The 24,984-nt window shown below is 31.0% G+C and overlaps 3 protein-coding genes across 4 annotated transcripts; 1 reads left to right on the forward strand and 2 right to left on the reverse strand.

Moving 5' to 3' along the window:
* Positions 1-733: 733 nt before the first annotated feature.
* On the reverse strand, positions 734-1,536 carry LOC130982570 (uncharacterized). Its single transcript, XM_057906606.1, has 3 exons — positions 1,317-1,536; positions 1,090-1,208; positions 734-991 (listed from the first exon to the last, which is right to left on the reverse strand). The coding sequence occupies exons 1-3, from the start codon at positions 1,451-1,453 to the stop codon at positions 984-986; spliced, it is 264 nt and encodes an 87-aa protein (XP_057762589.1). The 5' UTR covers positions 1,454-1,536; the 3' UTR covers positions 734-983.
* A 1,704-nt stretch (positions 1,537-3,240) lies between these two features.
* On the reverse strand, positions 3,241-9,022 carry LOC130982387 (WD40 repeat-containing protein HOS15). Of its 2 annotated transcripts, none has more exons than XM_057906379.1 (14): positions 8,768-9,022; positions 8,072-8,217; positions 7,438-7,951; positions 6,736-6,830; positions 6,587-6,633; positions 6,270-6,420; positions 5,693-5,756; positions 5,382-5,540; positions 5,149-5,270; positions 4,858-4,932; positions 4,636-4,689; positions 4,456-4,529; positions 4,024-4,098; positions 3,241-3,830 (listed from the first exon to the last, which is right to left on the reverse strand). In XM_057906379.1, the coding sequence occupies exons 1-14, from the start codon at positions 8,826-8,828 to the stop codon at positions 3,611-3,613; spliced, it is 1,857 nt and encodes a 618-aa protein (XP_057762362.1). In that variant the 5' UTR covers positions 8,829-9,022; the 3' UTR covers positions 3,241-3,610. The 2 variants fall into 2 exon arrangements, with proteins under 2 accessions (XP_057762362.1, XP_057762361.1); XM_057906378.1 differs by having other exon boundaries at positions 6,736-6,833.
* A 4,756-nt stretch (positions 9,023-13,778) lies between these two features.
* LOC130982571 (cytochrome P450 81E8-like) lies at positions 13,779-16,210 on the forward strand. Its single transcript, XM_057906607.1, has 2 exons — positions 13,779-14,679; positions 15,455-16,210. Exons 1-2 carry the CDS (start codon positions 13,792-13,794, stop codon positions 16,064-16,066), a joined length of 1,500 nt encoding a protein of 499 aa, XP_057762590.1. The 5' UTR covers positions 13,779-13,791; the 3' UTR covers positions 16,067-16,210.
* The last annotated feature ends 8,774 nt before the right edge of the window (positions 16,211-24,984 follow it).

Here is a 24,984-nt window from a genome sequence, read left to right on the forward strand (position 1 = left end):
AATGATCTATGATATGCAAAATATATTACAACAATTGGAATCCTAAATTGGGTGAGCTTTGATAGAAATCCCAAAGCCCTGCAACAATACCCAGTTCTTACATCAGACTTCAGATAAAACCTGTCCACTCTAGCTAATACTATTGAATCCCAATCTTAAATAGGGATCGCCATAAAGCCTTTTAAGTTGAAGAACCAAGCAAAGTAAGCATCAACTACTGGTTCTGTATCGATTGTGAGGAATCTCAAAGTAAGCGAAGGTATGTAATTTTGGTATATCCTTAGGAGTTCTTTCCTTTGATTTACTCCTTTGCTAAGAGAAACTAGTGCACCCTTGTTTAAGTGTCAGAATAAGCCTAGTGTGCTACACTAGAAAGCAGCAATGAAGAACCATTATCAACTTCGACAGAAGGTAAGATCATAAGTTCCTTAATCACCAAATCATTTAAATAAGTGTGAAACTACTCAAAATCAACAGAAACCAATGTGCATTAAACATTATAAATGGAAATCACTTCCTAGCATATTCAAGCAAGACCATAACTAGAATTTGTTACAGAACAAGATATACTAGAAGATTAGTTTACTTGAATTATTTTGCTCAAACAATGTACCATCCAAGCTAGCAACTAACTACAAATCCACTTAATTTCAATATGTTTTGAGTTCTGGACCACGAAAATATCATCTAATGAAAAATCTAATACATAGCAAAAAAACAAAGAAGTATATGGTAAATTTTAGAATAGATATCCTTCTTTATTGTGGATAAAAATGATTTTCTTAAAATGTAATCCAGGGTTACTAGTTACTACACACAGCCTAACGAAGAATCCATCAAGGTCACAAGTCACAAACAGTTTTCCCAAAGAGAAATGAATAAATGAAAAAGAAGATTCCTGCTTCACACAGCATCAGCCATCACCACCTATACTTGGAGAAATTCATGTGATGCACAATTGGTGCCGAATCTATATGGTCCATTCAAGTACCTAGTGCAAAACGCATGAGCAAAAAAACATGAACACTTTCTGCAAGAGCTGAATCACGAGATATATGGCGATATAAGAGTGAAGTGAGTAATAAGTACCCTGAGACAATTCACAGCAAGCGCGCGATTCGACGGAGATGTGGGAAATGAGGCGAGCGGTGGCGTTGACGCTGTGCAGCGGCATAAGCGACTGCGTACATCCAAGTGCTCCGACATTCCTTCAAAATCAATATTTGAATAGAATTAAGAAAAATAAAATAAAATTGAATAATTGACAAAAAAAAAATACGAAAAGAAAGAAAAAGAAATAGGAAATGATAGCATACCTAGGGAGGGTGAAGAGGGGGCGGCGAAGAGAAGGAGAAGAAGAAGGGCGATGGATGCGAGGGACAGAAGAACGGCTTGGTATGGTTCTGGTGGCGGAGATCAACGACCTCGACAGCGATCCGCAGCGCCATGCCATGGCTTTGCTATGTGGAAAGGAAGTCCAACTAGGTACCTAGATAGGGGTTTTGGCACTGAATGACGAAGGAGCTAAACCCTACTCTGGTTTACACACTTGGATCAGTTCTAGCCCATATTTGAATGGACTACATATCATACTAGCCCACACCAAGATCAATAATTTTTCTTGAAGAGAACAACATTTTTTTCATGTTTTGTGAAACTTGTGTTTCTTTTATATCATATTAATTAATTATTAATACATCATAATTCTCATAACTAATGAATGAATGGATAACACTTAACAGGATAAGTAAGTTTTGTCAACATTAATATTTGGAAAATGTTACTTATACAACAAAATTCAGTCTTTAGTCAGCTTTTAATATTATTTAATTATCTTTTAATTAAAACATATTTCTATTTTGTAGGATACACATTTATAATTAAAATTAATTTAAATTTTAAAAACTAAAATTTTTCTAACTTCCGACCACTTTATAATTAGTTATTATTTTCTTCTTTTACGTTTCTTCTTTCTGTAACACAATTTTCTTCTTTCTTCTAGTCTGCTATAATATTTCAATTTGTATTTGCAGAAAAAAAAAGAATTCAAAGTCAGTGTATTTAGAAAAAAAATTAATATTAATCCCTTATTTATTGTACCTTTGATAAAATGCATGATTTGTTTTACGACTTTGATGAATGGTCGAGTATAATTATATACACAAACTAAAATATTTTCAATTGAAACTTTTTTTTAATTGTAACACATCTAAAATTTTAAGTTATATAAAAAATATTTTTAAAACATATCCAAAATTATAAATCTAAAATTTAAATTTAAACATTAAAAAATAATTGTAACACATCTAAAATTATGAAGTTATACAGAAAATATTATTGTAACACATCTAAAATTATAAAGTTATACAGAAAATATTTTTGAAACATCCAAAATCATAAATCTAAAATTAAATTTAAACATTAAAAAATAATTGTAACACATCTAAAATTATAAAGTTATACAGAAAATATTTTTGAAACACTTCCAAAACACAGAAATTGCACATGCAAAAATAATTTCACATTGCAATATATATGAAAATCTCTTCAGACTATCTTATTCGATTTTTTATTTCAAAAAAAATAAAAAACTTATACAGAATAATAAAAAAAGTAATGATGTCAGAAACTCATCCAAACCTTAGGTAAGTTTTCGGCGTGACGACGTTGATGCGGACGAACGGTGACGAGGAAGAGGAAGACGGCAACGAAGATGAGTGTTAACAAAGGGGAATGTGACGTTGTGAATGAGCACCGAGAAGGAGAAAGGCAGCGTCGAGGATGAGCGCGGAAGAGGAAGGTGGCGTGGATGAACGAGGATGAGCGCGAAAGAGGAAGGTGGCGTGGATGAACGACGGTGGAGGATGACTTCTTTAAGTGTTTTGTATAGGTTTAGTTAATAATTAGATGGTTTAAAGTTTATTTTATAATTTTAAAATCAAAATTTTGAATTTTGAATAATTTTATTTTTAGATATATATTTAAATTATAATATATTAATAATTAAATATATTAAAATTTTAGATGTATTTATTTTAATTTTTTTTAAATTATTATAATAAAAGACTGAATATTACACTATTTTTTAAAAGATACCTAGTTGAATTGTTAATATTTAAACTGAAGGAGAAAAAACAATCAATGGGAGATGATTAAAAATTTTAAACGGAAAAAACAATAAATGATTCAAGTTTTTCTCTTTTCTTCTGGTCACAAACCAATAGTACTTTCAAACAGATAAATAGCAAGGACCAATAAATGGGATATAAAATAGCAGTGTTTACGCAGAGGGGGGAATGTAGGGGGATGCTGGTAGCATTATATTTTCAACAAATATACAGGCGAGTGCCATGATTATACAGAGGAGGTTGTCAAACGAAACCTATACAAAGTATTCAAGAATGTACCCCTACGACTACGAGTTACTTCTTAATCTAACAAAGACTTGGCATCAAATTACAACAGGATCCCAGAACATGAGTTATTACTAAACTATGGTTAACACGGGAAACCAAGCCCTTTCAAATTACACTTCCAAGTCCCCATCTAAAGATGGGGAAAACAAAGAATTTGATCAATTAGCCAAAGCCAACTTGTGTTGCTGAGATTCTTACATTCTGAAATCCAACACACAGACAGTATTACTTGCAAAACATGCAGCGATCTTGTCACCCTCCTTATTCCAGCACACCTCAAAAATGCCTCCATTCCCATTGTATGTCTTAACGATCTTGCCGTCCTTCAAAGACCATATGTGCATAGACTTGTCGGGAGAGCCGCTGGCCAGATACTCGCCATTGGGACTGAATGCAACGGAATATACACGATCCCTGTAGACCCATAGAAACAAGTTGAAATCATGGGTTAGAACTTTTGTAGAAGCAACCTACCTACCTCCTTTCCTAGGACCGAAGTATTTTCTAAGGGGGGAAAAAATCCCAAGTGTATATTATAAAATTAAAACCAATGTTTGAACGGGCTTGACATAACCCAAATATATTAAGCAATGAAAAAGGCTTTTACCTGTGTCCATTCAAGCTATAGACAAGTTTCCCAAGTTCTACATCCCATAGCTTTACAGTTGTGTCAAATGACGCACTGCACAAAAAGGATGACTACATAGTTTTAAAATGAACCCAGCTTAAGTGAAATGCATTTTAACTCTAGAAAGATAAAACATTCACTGACTAACAGTAGAGTGCCATATGAAAGGAATTAAATCAATTTGAATCAGTAGCATGCAAAAATGTAGCAGTAGCACATCATTCACAGTTAGCACTTAGCAATGTACAGGTACAAGGCATTCGGAGCAACCACAACTTCAAACAAACACACGCAGAGGTCACTAACTAAGACTTAGGAAACACACAGTAAACAAATTCTAATTCCAGGAAATCAATAAGGCTTGCAAATAAATCAAGAGCAAAAAAACTTAATTTTAGCAAGAACACATACCTTGCCAACAACAACTTTTTATTAGGGTTATTTGTACCGGTACCAGTGGGGCTCCATCTGATAGTATATATCTCCTACAAAACAATTATCTAGTTCTCTCAATAATCTGCACAGCATTCAAGTCAAATGGAAGCTTAACATAAAATCTTAAATTGAAATATAATAAAAACAAATCATTACCTTGGTATGTTCTCGAAAATCATGAAGATACTTATCGTGTTTCGTACTCCATATCTACAAAAACAAGAAACATCAGAGTACAAACACATTAGTTTCCAGATGTTCCAGCAAAATGACATACTTGTCTCATAAGTGTACTATAAGGTAAACATTTTATTCCAAAATCCTACCAGTGGAAAATGTCATTATGCAACAAACAATTAGAACAGTTATAAATATTACCTTTGCAGTGATATCATCGGAACATGAGGCCAGCAACGACCCGGTTGGATCCCATTTGACACAATTAACTTCACCCTAAATTTGCAGAAAGGTCATTTGGTCAGTGGTCACCACGTAAAACACCAACAGAAAGTGACCCAACCAATCTATATAGTTAACCCTGCTAGCTGGTTTAAATAGATTATCAATAAAGTACATGATGAATCCTACTCCCTCTAGGATAGTATAATCATCAGATTGTAGCTATCGGTGTATACTAAAACTCTTTTGAAATTTGGTCACAATACAAACCTGATGGCCAGCAAAACTTTTTACAGGGCGATTTTCACCAATCTTGCAAACATATATCATGGTGTCAGTAGAGCTTGTCGCAAATGACACATTGTTGCGCCAGTCAACATCAAGTGTTGGGCCTAAACAACATATCAATCCCAAAATTAAAAATATAAACAGGGTCAGGGTTACCTCAACTCCCTATTTAGACAATTCTCCTTTGTTAAACATGTTATATTCAACATTTATACCTGAATGAAAGTCAAATTGTTGTTTCCATTCCGCTGCTTTCACATCCCATACAATGGCAGTCTTATCACAACTTCCAGTAAGAATATAATCACCTTTCTTATTCCATTTCAAAGAAAATATGGGTCCCTTGTGTTTGCTTAATGTACTCCGCAATTCACCTGGTCAAAGACATTGGCACATAATCAAAATAGTCTTAGTCAATACTCAAAAGAGCGAATTCAAACACAAATCAAGCCTTTGACATCTCCCCATCTAATCATATGAATCTCAAAGGAAGTATTGCAGTGTATTCGTATGGAAGACATCCCACCATTAGTAGTCCAAATTCTTGCTTGCCCATCGTATGAACCAGTAGCAAGTAGTGTCCCATCTGACTGCATGTCAAACAAGAAAGATCAAGATCTTGATAGGATTTATATAAAGTTATGATTAAATACTGCAAAGAATACTTATCCAAACAAAAAAAATGCTGCAAAGAATACTTGTGAATTTACATCTCAGTTGCATGAATTATACTTAAGCATATGAAAATAAGTGCCGCAGGCCACAGGGGACGATCATGCCTGAACTATTATGTACACTAAACTCAGGAAGAAAAAAATTGGCAAGAAAATTGTAAAGCTCCATATATTTCTTAATTTTTCACATAGCTCCCTTGTGTTTTTCAAAACCTACACAAACCTCTGAGAAATATATTAAACCCACATTGAAAGACACAATTTTCCTCATAAACTTCCCCTGTTGAAAAGAGGTTGCTGTGGGTTTGAAAATGATAAAATAGCATGTGGAAAAAAGCAGGGAACTAGAGGGGAGGTTGAAGTAGCTACTAATGCCCACTACCCATCTTGGATTCAAATCAGATTATCAAAATACGTAATCAAACTCACATTCCAATCAAGTGTTGTGACATCTTTATTCCTTTCATTTGTTTTACCCGTCACATGCCTCAACACCAACGCATTCAATGGGCCGTTTTGTGAAGTAGATTTGGATTTCCCCTCTGGCAGTGTCCAAATACGAGCCGTTGCATCCCCGGAACTAGAAGTTGAAAATGTCAATAGTGAAGTGAATTAAGGAATTGTGAGTCTTGAAATGGAAAGGCAAAATGAGCAATATTTTTTACATCAACTATAATACATACTGCATCATCATGATCATATTTTATGCAGAAAGAAAATTAGTCACTCATGGAGAAGACATTTACCCTGAGGCTAAAAGAGATCCTGCAGGACTCCATGCACAAGCACACACCTAAATTGATCGTAAACAAATCCATTAACAGTCAGTCTAACAGAAGAAACAGGTAAGGAAAACAAGCTTTCAAACAAACAAAGCATTTATGAAATTCTTCACCTCTGAAGTATGCCCTTCCAAGATTGTCACTTCTGTTCTAGAAAATTCACCTGGTGGAGATGTTGATGTTGTAGTAATATCCATTGGTGCTGGTCCTGCTACAGTGAATGAAAACTTCATTACTCCAATACTCCTATAAAGGAAGAATAATAATTGAAAGGGAAAACTAGTTTGCAATTTGCATTCTCTGCTCACTTTGAAAGGACAAGTTTGGGAGCAGGGGAAATCTAGTGTGGCAAACAGTTGCAGCTAAATATAAGATACTTCATTTAGAAATCCCCAAAGGAAATAAAATGTAAAATATTATGCCAAAGATAATCAGGATGTTGAACTAAAGACATAAGCCAAAAAGGCATGATCTGAAAGAGAAGATTCCAAACCTTGGGCATCTTCAGCTAGCAATAATTTATTGAAATTTGAAATTGAATAAGAAGCAGCAAACTACAAGCGTTTAGTGAAACAATACTGAAATTTATAATCTCATCAGTTATTACACCAGCATTCTGCAGTTACCAGCGATCAAATGACAATATTACAAGAAAATATGTTCATCCGTTCTTCCTTACCCAACATAAGGTTATGAGATGTATGCATAAAAATAACACACCTACTTCACAAGAAATGCTGAACATGCAACAGAGAACAATTTTTTTTTTTTTTATCTAAGACAATGTAAATCAATTCTGCTGGGCAAATAATTACCTCCAAATACTCTAATCTCTTCTTGTTTTATAGTAACCTTATCTACTTGATCTGCACCCATTTCTCTACCAATGTGATTTTCATGCGGCCGTTCTCGGTCTTTATGAGTTTCTACCTTTTCTTTATCCTTTTCCCATTCTTTCTCCTTTTCACGCTTTTCCCTCTCTCTATCCTTTTCGAATTCTTTCTCCTTTTCACGCCTTTCCCTCTCCCTATCCTTCTCGCTTTCTTTCTCCCTTTCACGCCTTTCCCTCTCCCTATCCTTTTCGCTTTCTTTCTCCCTTTCACGCCTTTCTTTCTCCCTATCCTTTTCGCATTCTTTCTCCCTTTCACGTCTTTCCTTTTCTCTTACCCGCCTACGCTCACCTTCATGTTCCTTTTCGGATTCCTTATTTCTATCCTTCTGTTGTTTCCTCCTTCTTTCACTTATCATTTTCCTTAGTTCGTGCACATCTTTTGTGATGAGATCCATAGGTTGTAAGAGTGAAAAATCTTCATCCACATCTGCATCACACTGGCGGACTAATTGTGAGTAACATGAAAGAAAACTTAAAAACATAAAAGAAATCCACTCAAACAGATGACAACAATTCTGATAGTGAAAACTACAATACCAAACCAAGAAAAAACTCACATTACTAATGTTGGCTTCCATCTCCAAGTACTGTAGCCCCTTCTGAACAAATGTAACAAGAGCACCGGGTGGTACTAAACTTCCATCAATGGGGTTTTTGTTAATACTAGCCTCATATCCAAATGCAAAAGCTGAGTGCGTAAAACCTGCCGTTGCAACACACAAGGTTGGTATGGACATCTCAGAAAATATTGATGAAAAACCTTTGCTTGCTCAGTGACAACAACAATAATCATAAATAATAGTAACATTATTATAGAATCAGCCTCATAAAACCTCTATCAGAATCTAGAGGATGTCATAGTTCAAAAATATAAATTGAACTGTGCTTTCAGAACTATAAGATTAAGTCTCAAACACCAAATTCAACTTCATCAACAGATCTAACCAATTTCGGTTCCTCTTTCTAAGTTTTACAGAAAAGCACATATTAAAATATAACAATAATAATTGGAGCTCCAAATTCCCCCCATATAAGGTTTGGTTTCAGTGCAGTAGCTAAACCCTAATCTAGTGGTAGCAGCAATTGTAAGCGCTTGAGTAAGCTCAAACCGTAAACAATTGAAATTCGTCTAATGCTCTAAAACCCTGGCACCTCATGGAACAAAAAGGGGCAAAAAAAGGAGGAGGACTTCATGGTACAAAGAGAGAAGAAAAGAGGTAGGAGGTAGGAGGTAGGAGATAGAAGAAAGGTACCTGATTCTTGAAGGTAGCGAAAGACGAGATAATTGAGCTCAACGGAGGTGACGGTAGTCATGGTGGGAGAAGAGAAAGGGCTAAGCAAGCATGAGTTATTGGCAGAGAAGCGTTGCGTGCCGTCGTTAGCTACGTGCTACGGCGGCACAGAAGAGAAGGCAGGGGATTTTACAATTTTGCAATTCAGAATGAAACTGCAATTTTCTCTCTCGCCGTTCCGTTTGGCTCTCTGTTACTACTACTTTTTCCCGTCCGTTTATGCTTCTTAGCTTTTTATGTCCACCAGCAGTTTTAATTTCTATTTCCTTGTTATAAAACATTATTTGTATCTTAAAATTAGTTATTATATATTTACATATATTATTTAATTTATTTTTAATATATATTTTTTATTAATAATAATTTTTGTTGATTATTCTTTATAATATTTAATATAATTGATTATTTTATATTTTTGGTCAATATTTTAGAATTTAGAATAATAACTTAAATAGTTGTTCAATATTTTAGGTTAATTCTAGAGTCTAAATCTTAAAAAAGCTTTTTAATAAACTATTTTATTTAATATTCTAATATTTTAACAAGAAACGCATGTGTTGACAAAAAAATTATTGGAGACTTATTTAAAATATTATTTTATTTAAAAATTAAATTTATTAATTAGAAAACCTTTTTTAAGAAATTAAAGCACACATTTTATATGATACGAATTTATATAAAAAAATAGAGAATTAGATAAAAAATCAGAGATAATTAAAGAAAAATTTTTAAGATTAGAACAAAAAAATAAATTTTCTATTATATTATGAATATCTTGTATTATTATATCATACTTTTATTTATAGTATAATTTTTTTATTAGGTTAATTTAAAACTAATTCTATTATTGAAATTAATAAGTCAATATATATTTAAATTTATTTAAATATTAATTAATTCGGGATCTGTATCTAGATTTTTTCATTTGGATTTATTTCTTCATTTTGTCGTAAACATTAATAATTTACCTTTTCTCGGTTAAATCATTCCACTTTAGTTTATAATGTTTATTTTTTTTAATTAACACGTGATGTCAAATAAAACTTTTTCTATTTTTCATTTTAAGTAATTTAGACGTACATATTTTAAATAAATAATATATATTTGAAAAACTTTAGTTTTTTATTCTTAAATATCTGCATTTAGAATATTAAAAGTGCGTGTTTCTTAAAAATATATAAAAAAAAACTTATTATAAAATAACAATTTTTAACTTACAAATCATTGAAAAATGTCCCAAAAATTCCCCAAATTAAGTTTGCGAGTAACATAAAAATTTTTAATAAGCTGTTTAAACAAATTTCCTTATCAATCAATACTATCATAAAGCCTATCTGAACTGACATCATGCCATTTAACATAATATATATTAATTAAATAAAAATATGAAATGAAAAAATATAACACTAAAAAAATGTTTTACGATTTTAAAAACTTAAAAAGAAAATGATCGTTTTGAAGGAACAGCCTTAGCTTGTCGAAATTAAAGAAAACATTTAGGTGCGTTTGGTTTGTGTTTTTATATTTTATTTTTAGTATGTTTTATTTTTTAAATTTTATAAAAAAATAAAAATAAAAATTTATTATTTTATTATTTTTATTTTTTATTTGCAAAATTTAAATAAATAAAAAATACTAAAAATAAAAATAAAAAATAAAAATGCAAACTAAATGTAACCATTTGTTTTGTTCATGAATATGCCACGGTAAATTAAAGGCATATTAACTTCCATGAGCATATTACTTGTGCCAAAAATAATTTGTAAAACATCTTTAAAATATTTAAAACGCACTAAAAATATTTAAATATGAATAAAAACCTTTTTTACAACCGAATTACTTTGCAATTTTTCGAAAAATGACGCATAAGTATTGTCATTTGCTACTTTGGGCATTTTTGTTAACAAAATAAATTTTCTTCATATTTTAATATTTTTAATACATTTTTAGATGTTGAAGATACTTCTCTCATTATCATAAATCGAAATTGTTTTTGTAGAAATTAAATAATTTAAAAACATTTTTTGTGGGTTACTCTTACACACATAAACTTACAAATTCTTTTACTATTCTTTTATTAAATAACAATCAAGTATATTTTAAAAGAAAAATGAAAAAAAAAAAACTAACTAGCAAGAAAGTGAGAAACACTCTTTTGACCAAAGTAGTATATTTTTTGGGACTTATGAATTCAAGAGTGGATTATGTTTCATTTCACTAAAGAAAAAATTCAGTCCATGAGCGGCCCATGATTACAAGCTGAGCCCAACTAGGTCCAAACCCAAACATCATATTCCCATTTCCCGACCCCGACCCCTTGCTTTTCTTTCCTCAAGTACTACGCTTATCACATCTTACAAATAATTGAAATAAATATAATTTGAAATAATTTCAAAAACATATTAAACGATGTGAGTTCTATGGTGTTTTTGTTATGATATCTAAATTGTCTAACTTTTTTTTAAAGTAAAAAATAAATCATATAAAATTTATTAAATATTATTTATTTATCTCTTTTAGTAACTTAGGTATAAAATGATAAGCATCATAAACAATTCTGCTATATTACCAACAGTATCTGTCAATTTTTACTAACTGTTATCTATAATTGTATTTAATAAAATATTTTTGTAAATGTGTCTAATAAAAATATCCTTTTTTATAACTATATCTAATAAAAATATCTTTATATATATTTTCTAAATGTGTCTTTATATATATATATTTAAAATATAATAATTAATTATTATTAATAATAAATTAGTAAATAGTATAATAGTATTTTATACTTTTCCTAACATTTATGTTACTTTTCCAATGACGTTCTTTTAGCAAAAGCTTAGTCGTGTTCTATACTTCTATCTGCGCCTACATTACATACTCTCTGACGCTTCAACCTCACATACTATCAAATTTGCAATTTGCATTTGAATTGTCTAAAGCATAATCGCAACATGTCAAACGCGACACCATCTAGCAGCAATTATAATTTTATATAGACATATATTATTAATCTACTAATAGTAATAATAACAAAACAAAATGATCACTCAAAATCAGATACGGTTTTAACAAAATAAATTTATTTTGCTTAAACCGGGTGAAACCAACTCATGAATTAATTTGAATTTGACTTATTAATAGTTTGATAAGCGAGTTGGTGAGCCAAACTTAAGCCTGAAATTGAGCTCATAAATTAAATAAGCCGAACTTAAAATTGGATAAACTTAGCTCACTCGTAAGTTGGTTCGATTATATATATATAATTATTAATATACATATCCTATATGCATTTATTCTATACTTTTAATATTATATATATATATATTAATGATGTTAATAATTTAAAATTTATATTTATTTTTTATATATAATTTTAATGTATGACATAAATAAAAAATTTATAATTCATTGATAGATATACAATATATAAAATTGATCTTTTTAAATATTTTTTAAAATATATAAATTATAATTTATTGATGTAGAATTATAAATTATATATGTTCCTATTATTTGAGCCATCTCGTGAGCTCGAGCCAGGTCATGAATTTTTGGTGAGTCGAATTTCAGCTTAAGAAATAAGTTCGATTATTAATGAGTTGAGTCATGAGTCAAACTCAATTTTCGTGAGTCAAACTTGAATTTAGTCTAATTCAACTCACTTCTAGCCCTATTTATACATATTTTCAATAAAAAAAAGTTGTATATCTATTCAATTTATTTAGAATACAAATTCAATTATCAATAAATTTTATCACTTATTATAAAATTGTGATGTAATAATAAATTTTAAATTTAGTACATATTATGTATTTTTTTTTGGGTGACTTGTACATATTATGTATTAATAGTATAAAATCATATAATAAAATTAATTAAATTACATTATATAGTTTTTAAATGTTCTGGATAAACGGATAATAAAAAAAAAACTCGGTTATACAGTTCAAACGTTACATAAATAATATAACAATAAAAGACAATATTAATCGACAAAACGAAAAATCGCAAAGAATGAAATGTACATTTAAGGCAGTAATGTCCAATAATAGATACTCAAAACAACAATGCTAGGAAACCAATTTTATATAAGCCAAGAATCAGCCAACTGGTAAACCAGAGGCACCTGTGACTTGAATCGGATGTTGCTACTGATAGGCACATGGATGTTTCTTTTTCTTATAAATCAGATGGTTTTGGATATAATTTCTATGTTTCATGTGTTACGCATTAATAAAACATAATTAATTATATGGAACCAACTAATTAATGATCAAAGGATCTGTTCCGTGATTCTCTCCTATCACTAGCGTATCTTCCCTCATGTTTTGAATGTGGTCAACAATAATTTAAAAAATAAATTAAATTATAAATTAATAAAACTAATTATAATTAATTATATTGTTTCATTTTTGGCTGATTATTAGTTGGTTCCATATACTTTTCCTACTCAAAAAAGATATAAAACATGAAACAAGGAAATTCGAAGAGGAAACACAAAAACCACTATTATCATCTATAAATACTATTAACTTAAATATTGAAGTGTCTTTGTAAATTGTCCTCCCAATCTGGCGTGATGATACAAATCGGGATGTTTAGAATATTTTATCTCATTCTAACCAAAAGAGATCAACGTTAACATAACAAAAAAAGTTAAATATTTTTTTAGTTTTTTATTATGGGTGAAAATAAAGTCTTTAATATGCAATTTACAATTAGATATTCTATAAAAATGATAACAGAAGATAGATTCACATACAAATTAGGCATAATAATAATCTTTAAAGTTGTGCACTTAATTATGCATGGGCAAATTAAAGAAACTAGTCCAAATGACGTATATGACCATTACGTAAGCTCAAACGCAATCCAATATATGCAGCAAAAAGTGTGACGTGCAAATCACACGTCTTCATCTATAAATTAAAATCCAAGCGCAATATCAAGCACTATAATTCAACATTCAACAAGCAATAATCATGTCTACCTTCTTCCTATATCTCTCACTCATCACAATCTCCTTCCTTCTCACTTTGAGGCTATTATTCAAATCAAGAGCACTCAAAAACCTTCCTCCAGGTCCACCATATCTTCCCCTAATTGGAAACCTCCACCAACTCAAACAACCATTCCACCGCGCTTTCTATGAGCTGTCACAAAAATATGGCAAACTCTTCTCTCTCTGGTTCGGTTCCCGCCTTGTGGTTGTCGTTTCATCACAAACGGCAGCGCAAGAATGCTTCTCCAAAAACGACATCGTTCTTGCAAACCGTCCTCACTTTCTCACCGGAAAGTACATCGGCTACAACGACACCACCCTGGCGCTTGCCCCTTACGGAGACCACTGGCGCAACCTCCGCCGCATCGCAACGGTCGAAGTTCTCTCGACGCACCGTATCACCACGTTCTTGGAAATCCGAAGAGATGAGATCATGAGGCTCGTGAAGAAGCTGGCTCGGGAATCTTCCAACGGCTTTAACAAAGTGGAGCTCAGATCTAAGTTCTCGGAAATGACCTTCAACACTATGATGAGAATGATTTCTGGAAAAAGATACTACGGCGAAGATTGTGACGTCACTGATGTTGAAGAAGCGAGGCAATTCAGAGCAATAATCAAGGAGTTGGTGGCTTTGGGAGGAGCAAACAACCCTGGAGATTTCATATCAGTTCTTCGGTGGTTCGATTTTGATGGTTTGGAGAACAAGTTAAAGAGGCTTAGTAAGAGAACTGATTCTTTTTTACAAGGGCTCATTGACGAACATCGCAGTCGCAAGATAAACACTAACACCATGATTGATCATCTTTTAACTCAGCAACAGTCGCATCCTGAGTACTATACAGATCAAATCATCAAAGGACTTATTCTGGTATGTTTTTCTATCTCATCCAGCTTAATTCTTCGGTTGATCTTACAAGATGCAACCTCATATTTAGGATGAGGATAAGTTTATATAGGACTATATTAGATGTATATTATATCAAAATTAACTTTCAAAAGATAGTTATTAATATAAAATATTTGTTTGAAATATAAATATATATTAAAAATAAAATAAATTATATATATATATATTTATACTGGAAACTCAGGTGCAGTCAATTTCACCTGAAGTTGATAATTAAGAATCGTTAGATAATTTGACTAAATTTTTATCCAACGGCTCTTAACTATCAAGTTCGCGTAAAGTCGACTGCACCTGAATTTTCATATAAATATATTGACGACTGATTTTAGTAGTTAATTTTAATATACTAATAGTACTTTTGATTTATATATGATATACATAACATGTGAAAGAAAAAACAATAAAAATACTTAAATCTTTTATTAGACATGCATCACGGTCTAGTATAGGATTTTTCTTGTTATTGCACGTAGTGTTACACCTCAGAATGGGTTACTTAGATATGATATATAAAATGAAGAACCTGCGTAATTTCATTGAATGAAGTATATATTCTATGCGAAGTAGTCTGGAAAATTAAAGTACTTATCAAATATATTCATCATAACTTGTATTAATAATCAGGGAGTTAATTAGAAACTCAATTAAAAAGATGGTAGCTAAAATCAAAGAATAAAGAAACATGCATGCATGCCAGTTGCTGACAACATGCTCAATTTATAATTTGGACTTGCAGGTTATGTTACTCGCTGGAACAGACACTTCATCTGTGACTTTAGAATGGGCAATGTCTAATTTATTAAATCATCCAGAAATCATAAAGAAAGCAAGAAAAGAAATAGACAGAGAGATTGGACAAGATCGCCTCATAGACGAGCCTGATGTTTCGAAGCTCAATTATCTTCAAAACATAGTGAACGAAACACTTCGATTGAACCCCGCAGGACCATTATTGGTTCCACATCTTTCTTCAGAGGATTTCACCTTAGAGGGATATAAGGTACCGAAAGACACAATGGTATTGGTGAATGCTTGGGCTATTCATAGAGATCCCAAAGTGTGGGGTGACGACGCTACACAATTCAAACCTGAAAGGTTTGAAAAGCAAGGTGAAGAAAACAAGCTAATTGCATTTGGAATAGGAAGAAGAGCTTGTCCAGGAGCGAATTTGGCACAACGCACAGTGAATTTGGCCTTAGGTTTGTTGATTCAGTGTTTTGAATGGGAACGAACAACGCATGAAGAAATTGATATGGTTGAATGGAAAGGACAAGTTGTGTCAAAGAAAATTCCCTTGGAAGCAATCTGTAAAGTGCGTGATCCATTTGCAGCTAAGAATATTATTTAATTTAATGAATAATAGCACTCCATTCTCTATATATTTAAAGGAATAAATGTTTGGGATGTAGGATCCCATATGTGATATGTTCATTAAGTTTTTTCATTAGTTTTTTTTATATATTTTTTCGTCTCATTATTTTTATATTTTATATTTTAATAAGAATAATATTAGGATTACTATAATTTATTATTTTCAGTTAATAATATTTAATAGTATGTAGTAAAAATTTGAAATTATACTGATGGAATAAAAATATTAGATTACTCCTTAAAAATACTAACCATTATAAATTAAAATATGTTGTGAAATAAATAAATAAATCATATCAAATAAATATAAAATAAATATATAAATAAAAATTTTTAGTATTAATATTTATTAATATTGTTATCTCAATATAATTGAGATGATTCATATATATATTAATTTTTATGTGTTGAATTGTACATTATAAAAAAAAGTGTATTTATGTTATTGTTGTGTCTGTTGTCTGAGACTTAACCTTTTATATATTTATACACGTACCAAATTTTTTATTTTTAAACTTTATTAATGTAATCTATTTTGAGAATTTAAACTTTCTTCTTATTGAAAAATTGAGCCACTCAAGTTATTAAATGATGGACATCCATCCTTATCACAATGCTCCCCTTTGAATGTTTATTAAGATTATGTCTCATTCAAATCTTACTAAAAAAATTCCAATAAAAAAATTTTTTAGTAAAAAAAAAAGTACAATATCTTTTGTGATGAGGACTACTTCGTTAAAATCTTTATAAAAAAAACCAAATAAGGAAAAAAATATGACCAAGAGAAAAAGAGTACGGTCTCCCCCTTTTATCGATACTATTTAATATCTAAAAAACGACGCATCTCAATCTGATGTACCAATCTTTTAAAGAAGGATTTTGGAAGTGACTTTTTAAATAAATTTGCCAGATTACCGTTTAAACGGATTTGTTGGACATCAATTGTTCTTTTAATGCATGGTGTATTATCTTCAAACAGAAAAGTTAGAGCTATTTTATGTTCAATCAGTCCACATAATGACAGAATATATTGGTTAAAACTCCGGAGTAGAAAATACTCGCGACTTGCTTCATGTATTGCTAGAATTTCAGCATTATTAGAGAATGTTGCTGCTATCGTCTGTTTTGTGGACCTCCATGATATAGCTGTATCATCATATGTGAATATGTATCTTGTTTGAGATATTTCTTTGTGTGGATTAGACAAATATCCTACATCTGCATAGCCAACTAATTGTGACTTTGATTCATATGGATAAAACAAACCCATATCAACTATTCTACGAAGATATTGAAAGATTTGTTTGATTCCATTCCAATGTATTTTGGTTGGAGGGAAACTATACCTCGCTAATAAATTCACAACAAATGATATGTCAGGTCGTGTATTATTAACAAGATAGATTAGTGCTCCGATGACACTAAGATATGGTATTTCAGGACCAATGATGTCGTCATTTTCTTCTTTAGGACGGAATTGATCATTTTTCACATCCAAAGACCTTACGATCATTATGGTACTTAATGGATGTGACTTATTCATATAAAATCTCTTCAAGATCTTTTTGTTTATGTTGTTTGATGAATAAAGATCTCATTTTTTGTATGCTCGATCTGCAGCACGAGACAAAATTTAGTCTTTTCAAGATCTTTCATCTCAAACTCTTCTTTTAGAGCTTTTATAATTGTTGGAATCTTTTCAAGAGTTCCAATTATATTTAAATCATTAACGTACACAACAATTATAATGAATCCAGATGCATATTTCTTTATGAAACACATGGACAGATATCATCATTCTTGAATTCGTTTTGGCCAAATACTTAGTAAGATGATTATACCACATTCGTTCAGATTGCTTTAGACTATATAAAGATCTTTACAATTTAACTAAACATAACCCCTACGAATATTTATTGGATGCTTTAGACATCTTTAGTCCTTCAGAGATTTTTATATAGATATCACGATCAATGATCTGTATAAATAGACTATCACCACATCTATTAGATGCATGTATAGTTTATAGTATGTGAATAAACTGACCAAATAACACAATATGATTGCATTTACTATAGAGAAATATATTTTTTCATAATCTATACCAGACCTTTGTGAAAAATATTGTGCCACAAGTCAAGCTTGTAGTGTACAACTTCATTTTTCTCATTTTATTTTCTCACAAATACCTATCTGTATCCAACAGGTTTTACATATTCTTCTGGTGTACGGACTACAGATCCAAAATTTTCACATTTTGCAAGTGAGTTTAAGTCAGCCTTCATAACTTCTTTCCATCTTGGCCAACCATTTCTTTGTCGATATTCTTTGACTGTTCTTAGTTCAAGATCTTTACTTTCATGCATGATGTGTAATGTCACATTATTATATGCAAAAATTTTATTGACAATTATTTTATTTCAGTTCTATTTTTCTTCTATAAAGACATAATTTATCAATATCTCATCATTTTCATAATTTTCAAGCACTTGAACGTTTTCTGGCGTCAATACTGTATTAGAATTTTGGACACTTCTTGGTGTTTCTTCTATGTCTTTATCATTTTTAACAGGAGTACTATTTGTCTTGGTAATTTCAAATGCCTATCTGCTTTTCGATGATTTTTATTTTTGAAACTAATTGGTCTACCACGCTTCTGGCGTGTACTCGTTTCAGTAGCTATTTGTTCAACTAAAACATCAATTTGAATTGGAGCATTTTCACTTGCTATTCTTTGTAAATGTTTTTTGAACTTTTAGTTTATGTTCTCCTGATCGAGGATCTAAATGCATTAAGAATGATGCATTCTAATTAAGTTCCTTTTTAAGAAGCTTATTCTCTTTTCCTAATGTTAGAAATTTTTATCCATCAAAATGATAATTTACAAATCAGGCTTTAAATACATCTCCAGTTTGTATCTCAAGATACCTCACTATAGAGAAAGAATCATATATAACATATATCCTCAATTTTCTTTGAGGTCCTATTTTGGTACAATAAGACGGGACAATTGAAACACATATCACAAACCCGAATATTCTCAAGTGAAAAATATTTGATTGTTGACAAAAAGCTAATTGCAGACGAGAGAATTAACGGCAACTTATTGGTCTTAAACGAATAAGTTGCTGCAGCAAGTAAAATGGCATGCCCTCAAGTAGAGGTTGGAGACTTATTTTCATAAGTAAGGATCTAGCAATCAATTGGAGTCGTTTAATAAGTGACTCTACTAGTCTATTTTGTGTATGAAAATGAGCTACTAGATGTTCAACACTTATACCATTGGGCATATAATAAGCACCGAAAGCTTGAGAGGTGAATTCACCAGCATTATCAAGATGAATTTTTTGATTGAATTTTCCAAAAAATTGTGCTTTTAATCAAATATTTTGTGCAAGTAATCTCGCGCCAGGTTGCAAGAAGATAATAAGCACACATGTGATCATCTCGAAGATGCGTCTAATATGACCATAAAATATCAAAAAAATCCACAAGATAGATGAATAGGTTTACATATATTGCATTGAATCCTTTCTAGAAATTCACGAGACTCAAATCCAATCTTTACTGGTGATGACCTTAAAATTAGTTTTTTCTGAGAACATACAGCACAACAAAATTCACTAGATTTAAGAATCTTCTGGTTTTTTTAGTGAATATCCATGAAAATTTTTAATAATTCTTCGTATCATTGTCGTTTTAGGATGACTCAATCGATCATGCCAAATTATGAATTCATTTGGACTAGTAAACTTATAGTTTACAATGGCATGTGATTCAATTGCTCTAATTTTAGTATAAAATAATTCGAATGAAAGTGAGGATAACTTTTCTAATATAACCTTTTTATTTGAATCATAAGTTGTGATATATAAGTACTTATAATTTTTCTCATTTATTGTTTCATTATAATATCCATTTCTACGAATATCTTTAAAACTCAACAAGTTTTTTAGAGACTTAATAGATAATAGTGCATTATTTATTATGAATTTTCTTCATCCAGAAACAAAATTATAACTTTTCCAATGCCTTCTATCATATTACCTGAACCAATAATTGTATAAACATATTTCTTTTGGTACAAAATAAGTAAAATTATATTACTTTTGAGAATGGTATACGAATTTGCGCTATCCACAAGATAAACATCTTTGTTATATGTTCTTACTATTTTTTTCAAAGACAAATAATAATAATAAAATCATATCATAAAATAAGTAAAGTACATCGCAGTAAAATTATATTCCTAATGGAAACTATTTGTCATTGTATATAAAATAGTATCATATACTAAATTTATTATTATTATTATAAAACTTGACACATTTAGTGATTTTGAAATTCTTAAACATAAACATTAATATTTTATTAAACATTATTTATATACATCATACTTGAAATTTAAATACATAGAAAATAAAACTTAACTAAAAGTTTCTTACATTATTTATTTACATAAATACTTAACAAACTCAAATATTTATACTTTTTTATTATTAATTAAATGACTAATATTTTCTTTAGGATCTTCAAAAAAATCAGATACTTCATAATGAGTGATGTAATTTTAGAAACATTCTTAGCTTTGAAACAATTTTTTTCTCATTTTCTTTGTCATTCTTTCTCAAGGATGGTTGATAAGGATCAACTAAGTGTTTTGGAGTACGATAGGTACAAGAGCAATGACCCTTTCCACCACAACAAAAATATTTATCTTCTATTGATTTATTTTGCCCATTATTTCTTTCTTTATCCCACTTTTAGTGAGATCTTTTCTTGTAAATATAAATTTTCACTACAAGATTTTTGTTTATTTGTGGAGATTTTTTCTCCTATTTGTGGAGGTTTATAACCCCCACCAAATAGTTTGTGGGGGTTTCCAAAACCTCCAAAATTTGAGGTGCCACGAGGTCTTTTGTGGGGGTTTTGTGTGTGTTTAGTGGGGGTTTATATTGTATTTTGTGGCAATTTTAAATTACTTTTGTGACGGTTTAAAACTCCTACAAATTAATTTTTTAATTTAACAAAAATTAACTATTTTGTGAGATTTTCAAACCTCCACAAATCCTGTAATTATTTATTTATTTTTGATTTCAAATCATTCATTAATCTCATCTCGTTTATATATTCTCATCTCATTAATTAGCTACTTATCAATCATAGAATTTTCTATCAAAATTCAACACCAACAGTGTTTTTTGCACATGAGTCAAAATACACATGGATCAATTCCATTGAGCTTCCATTTATAATTTTTTACCCCAATACAACCAAGAGGTATATATTATAAGAACAAACATGAATCTAGAATTAAATTGCACTACATGAAAGTTACAACCTTATCCAGATTGGGAGTGTTCTTCAAAAATTGAGCAACTGAAGCAGGTTTGTTTTTTCACTAACTTATAATAATATCCACAAAAAAAAGCTATTTCAAATCTAATATGGAAGTTCAATGAAACTACAGAGAATTTTAAAGTAACTAAACCTCAAATGAACTACTTGCTTTCCATATAATTGAAGCTGTTTGAGAAACAGCAACTGCAATTTAGATCAGTATTTTGAGTACCCTGAGCAATTTGGATCAGTATGCATGGCCTTGTCCAGCACAGTTTCTCAGCCCTATAAAATATAAACAATCTTATCATAATGGGAATTAGCTAAATAGGATTGGATTAGTAACATATTTGTAGAAACTATTTACCTTAATATCAGCACCCCTAGCAAGATGTTGAACTGCCTCAAGATGAATATAAAATATCACACATTATTTTAATTTTCTGCCACACAAACCCACTTAGGATTAAAATAATATATTTAACATGTCACACACTTAATATATATCTCTTATTATTGTATTAAATGTTAATTTAGCAGAGAGCTTATAATAAATAGCAGAGAGCTTATAATGTTAAATGTTAATACTTTTTGAAAGTTGATCTTCACTAATAACATATAGTAAAAGAATGAATCGCATATTAACTCAGATTCTCTCATATTTAAACTTAACTGCAGCAGGACTTGATTGATGTGCATAGTAGCTAGTTAGCTTGAAAAGCCATTAATTTGCAATACAATAGTACTAATAGACAGTCAAGAACAATAAAGAACAAAATTGGTTACCAAAACAACAATAAAATACAATCAAACCAAAACCATAATCAAGATAATTATTGGGGGTAAAAACTTTGTTTTTATAGTGTTTTTTGTTTTAAAATTTTTGAACTGCATCTATTGAAACATTTAAATTGTTCAGTCGCCTGATATATACTTGCAAATCTTTTTTTGTTTTATTTCTACTTTCAAAATAATAATAATAAGTTTAAAAACAAAAAGCTTCATACTTTGTTTGCTACTTGGCCTGCAATGCAACTTAGCTATTTACTGTTCAAAATCAATGAAATATAGTTTTCAAGTGTTCATAGAAATTTGGTCATATTTTGTGTTTTAAAGACTAATCTAAACTATTTTTTTAAACACTTAGTCACATATAACACTAATAAATAGTAATTAGCGTTAATGCAACTAGATAGATAGCTAATAATAATGAACTACAGAGGCAGATTTTTGAGGATGATTATTATTATTGTTTAGGGTGTTACCGGTGGAGGTATCAAACACACTTCAATTGTCTATAAGTCACTAAAAAGGATGAACAAGCACTGAAACCTAATCAAATCTTTCGTTTCTTCTAGAGCCTTTTCACACACTTTAAACCTCTTACACGTGGACACAACCTGCATTGAAATTTAGAAATATTAAAATTACATTTTTACCTTAATACAGTACAAAAAGAAATATCATCAGGTGAGGTGCACATTACAAATGAAAGTACCTCATCAAACTCTGCCATTGATTGTGCCATTGGTACTCACTCGGATAAGGTTCCTATAATTCAACGCAAATATATAAAATTACAGAAACGCACCATTGGATAATCAGAATTTAGCTGTTGCATATCTAGGCAAAAAATCTGATACAATTAAAGAACTCACCTGTAACCTTTTGCCAAAATTTTTGGAGTAGGACCACTGAGATTATTAAATGACAAGTCCCTACAAACAATATAAGGTTATGGAACTATATTGGACTGATTTAGGAGGTAAAGTTATTACAAAGTTTCATAGAGGAGTAGAGGACATACAAAAATGAAAGACCTGTCAAGTTAGCAACAAGTGGAGGAATCTGTCCAGATAGATTTTTTTTGTTGAGCCGCCTGAAAAGCTTGGCACGATTGAATTAGGAACCATGGAGTTAGAGAAACACTAATGAATAAAATTAAAATTTAAGGGGAACAAAAAAAACAGGGTTAAAATAACATCATCATCTATCTATTTGTTAAGACACACTCACAAGTAACTTAGTTGAGACAATAAACCCAAAGAACTAGGAATTTCTCTAACAAACTGGTTACTGGAAAGGTCTAGAGTTTGAAGCTCTGACAACTTGCCTATCTCAGCTGGGATAGGACCAAATAACTGATTGTTCTGCAGTAACCTAAGTTCAGCAATGAAAAACTCACTTAGTCACATGATAAAATGAGTTCATTGCAGTTATGACTACTTATTTTTCTCCTACCATTGTTTGGCATCTATTAAAAATTAGTGGAAGATTATTATGACTATTTTTGAACAAAAAGCATAATAAACAAGGCATCTTTCAGATACTTCTGAGTAAAAAATACACCACAATTCACCATTAAGTTTGAAAAGTATAGGCAATTTATGTGGAGAATAAGAGAGACACTCACAATGTTCAGAGATGGCTCAAATTTCCAATTCCTGACGAAAGAGCTCCAGATAAACCAGCACTGGCCATTTCCCTGCCAAAAGCAGAAAGTTACACCAGAAACAAAGATCAGTATCATTAGAATACAGTGGATGATATTAGAAAGACAGAGAAAACACATGAAAATACTAACAAGATCTTTCATATTTTTACTAGTTGGGGTTGGAAATTTCGATGGAGGAAAAGATGATAAAGAGAGTATCTCGGATGGGAATGAAGGGAATGAGGAATTGGTAAGAGTTGGTGGCAATGAGACGGGAGAGAGTGGTTGAGAAGACATTGGGTCTATAGCCAACAGTACTGCTACTCTTGTGTATGAATTCCAGCTCCTAATGGCAACATGGTGAGCCGTTTCTTCATCATCAACAACTTGTTCAGGTTCTAAAGAAGTGGACACTGATGTCACAATCATATTCTGAAAAACAGGACCAAAATTGATATATTAAGCAAATAAACCACTATTAGTCTTCTTGAGACAGATACCAAAGAAGAAGGATATGGTGGTACCTACCGCATGAGCAATTCTTAATAGGACTTCATGTGAAGCTTTGCCAGTAAGAACTTTCTTCAAAGCATAAAAATGGTACAACAAGATGAATTCACCAAAGCATAAAAATGGTGCAACAAGACTGAAATGCCAAATGAATATCCATAATTCTCACTATAATACAGGACTAAACAGTTAACAGAGAAAGCCAAAGAACAATACCATTCCAGAATGCACTGAAAATGAAACTCATGCTTGCAACTTGTCACCTGCAGAAAGGGTGAAAGAAACCAGCATGATCAAAAGAGTCAAACAAAAGTCATCCAAAGAAATGAACACATGATAAAAAAAATTAGGGTCATATGGTGGAAGGATCATTGTCACAGAAGGCTTCAAGACAGATGCTGCAAGAATTGTCACAAGCATCCTGATTTTAACCCTCCACAGAAGCAGCAGCTGAAGTCAAATGCGCCTCAGACTTGCCGTTATCTTCAATCCCAGGAGATCCCTACAAAGAGAGAGAGAGAGAGAGAGAGTATTATTCTGCCAAAACTTAAAATCTACTGGCATGAAACAAAACAGCTTTAATGATCAATCATCGTGTCTTTCCTGCCTTG

Source organism: Arachis stenosperma, chromosome 5, assembly GCF_014773155.1.
Source record: "Arachis stenosperma cultivar V10309 chromosome 5, arast.V10309.gnm1.PFL2, whole genome shotgun sequence".
NCBI lineage: Eukaryota > Viridiplantae > Streptophyta > Magnoliopsida > Fabales > Fabaceae > Arachis > Arachis stenosperma.

Bases quoted from the DNA above. Each gene is read 5' to 3' on its own strand.
- LOC130982571 (XM_057906607.1), top strand. From the start codon at position 13,792: ATGTCTACCTTCTTCCTATATCTCTCACTCATCACAATCTCCTTCCTT. The intron at 14,680-15,454 runs GTATGTTTTTCT...TTGGACTTGCAG, and splicing joins TCATCAAAGGACTTATTCTG to GTTATGTTACTCGCTGGAAC.
- LOC130982570 (XM_057906606.1), bottom strand. From the start codon at position 1,453: ATGGCATGGCGCTGCGGATCGCTGTCGAGGTCGTTGATCTCCGCCACC. The intron at 1,209-1,316 runs GTATGCTATCAT...TTGATTTTGAAG, and splicing joins CCCCTCTTCACCCTCCCTAG to GAATGTCGGAGCACTTGGAT.
- LOC130982387 (XM_057906378.1), bottom strand. From the start codon at position 8,828: ATGACTACCGTCACCTCCGTTGAGCTCAATTATCTCGTCTTTCGCTAC. The intron at 6,634-6,735 runs GTGAAGAATTTC...CGATCAATTTAG, and splicing joins TGGAAGGGCATACTTCAGAG to GTGTGTGCTTGTGCATGGAG. The intron at 5,541-5,692 runs GTGGGATGTCTT...GTCTTTGACCAG, and splicing joins AAGAATTTGGACTACTAATG to GTGAATTGCGGAGTACATTA.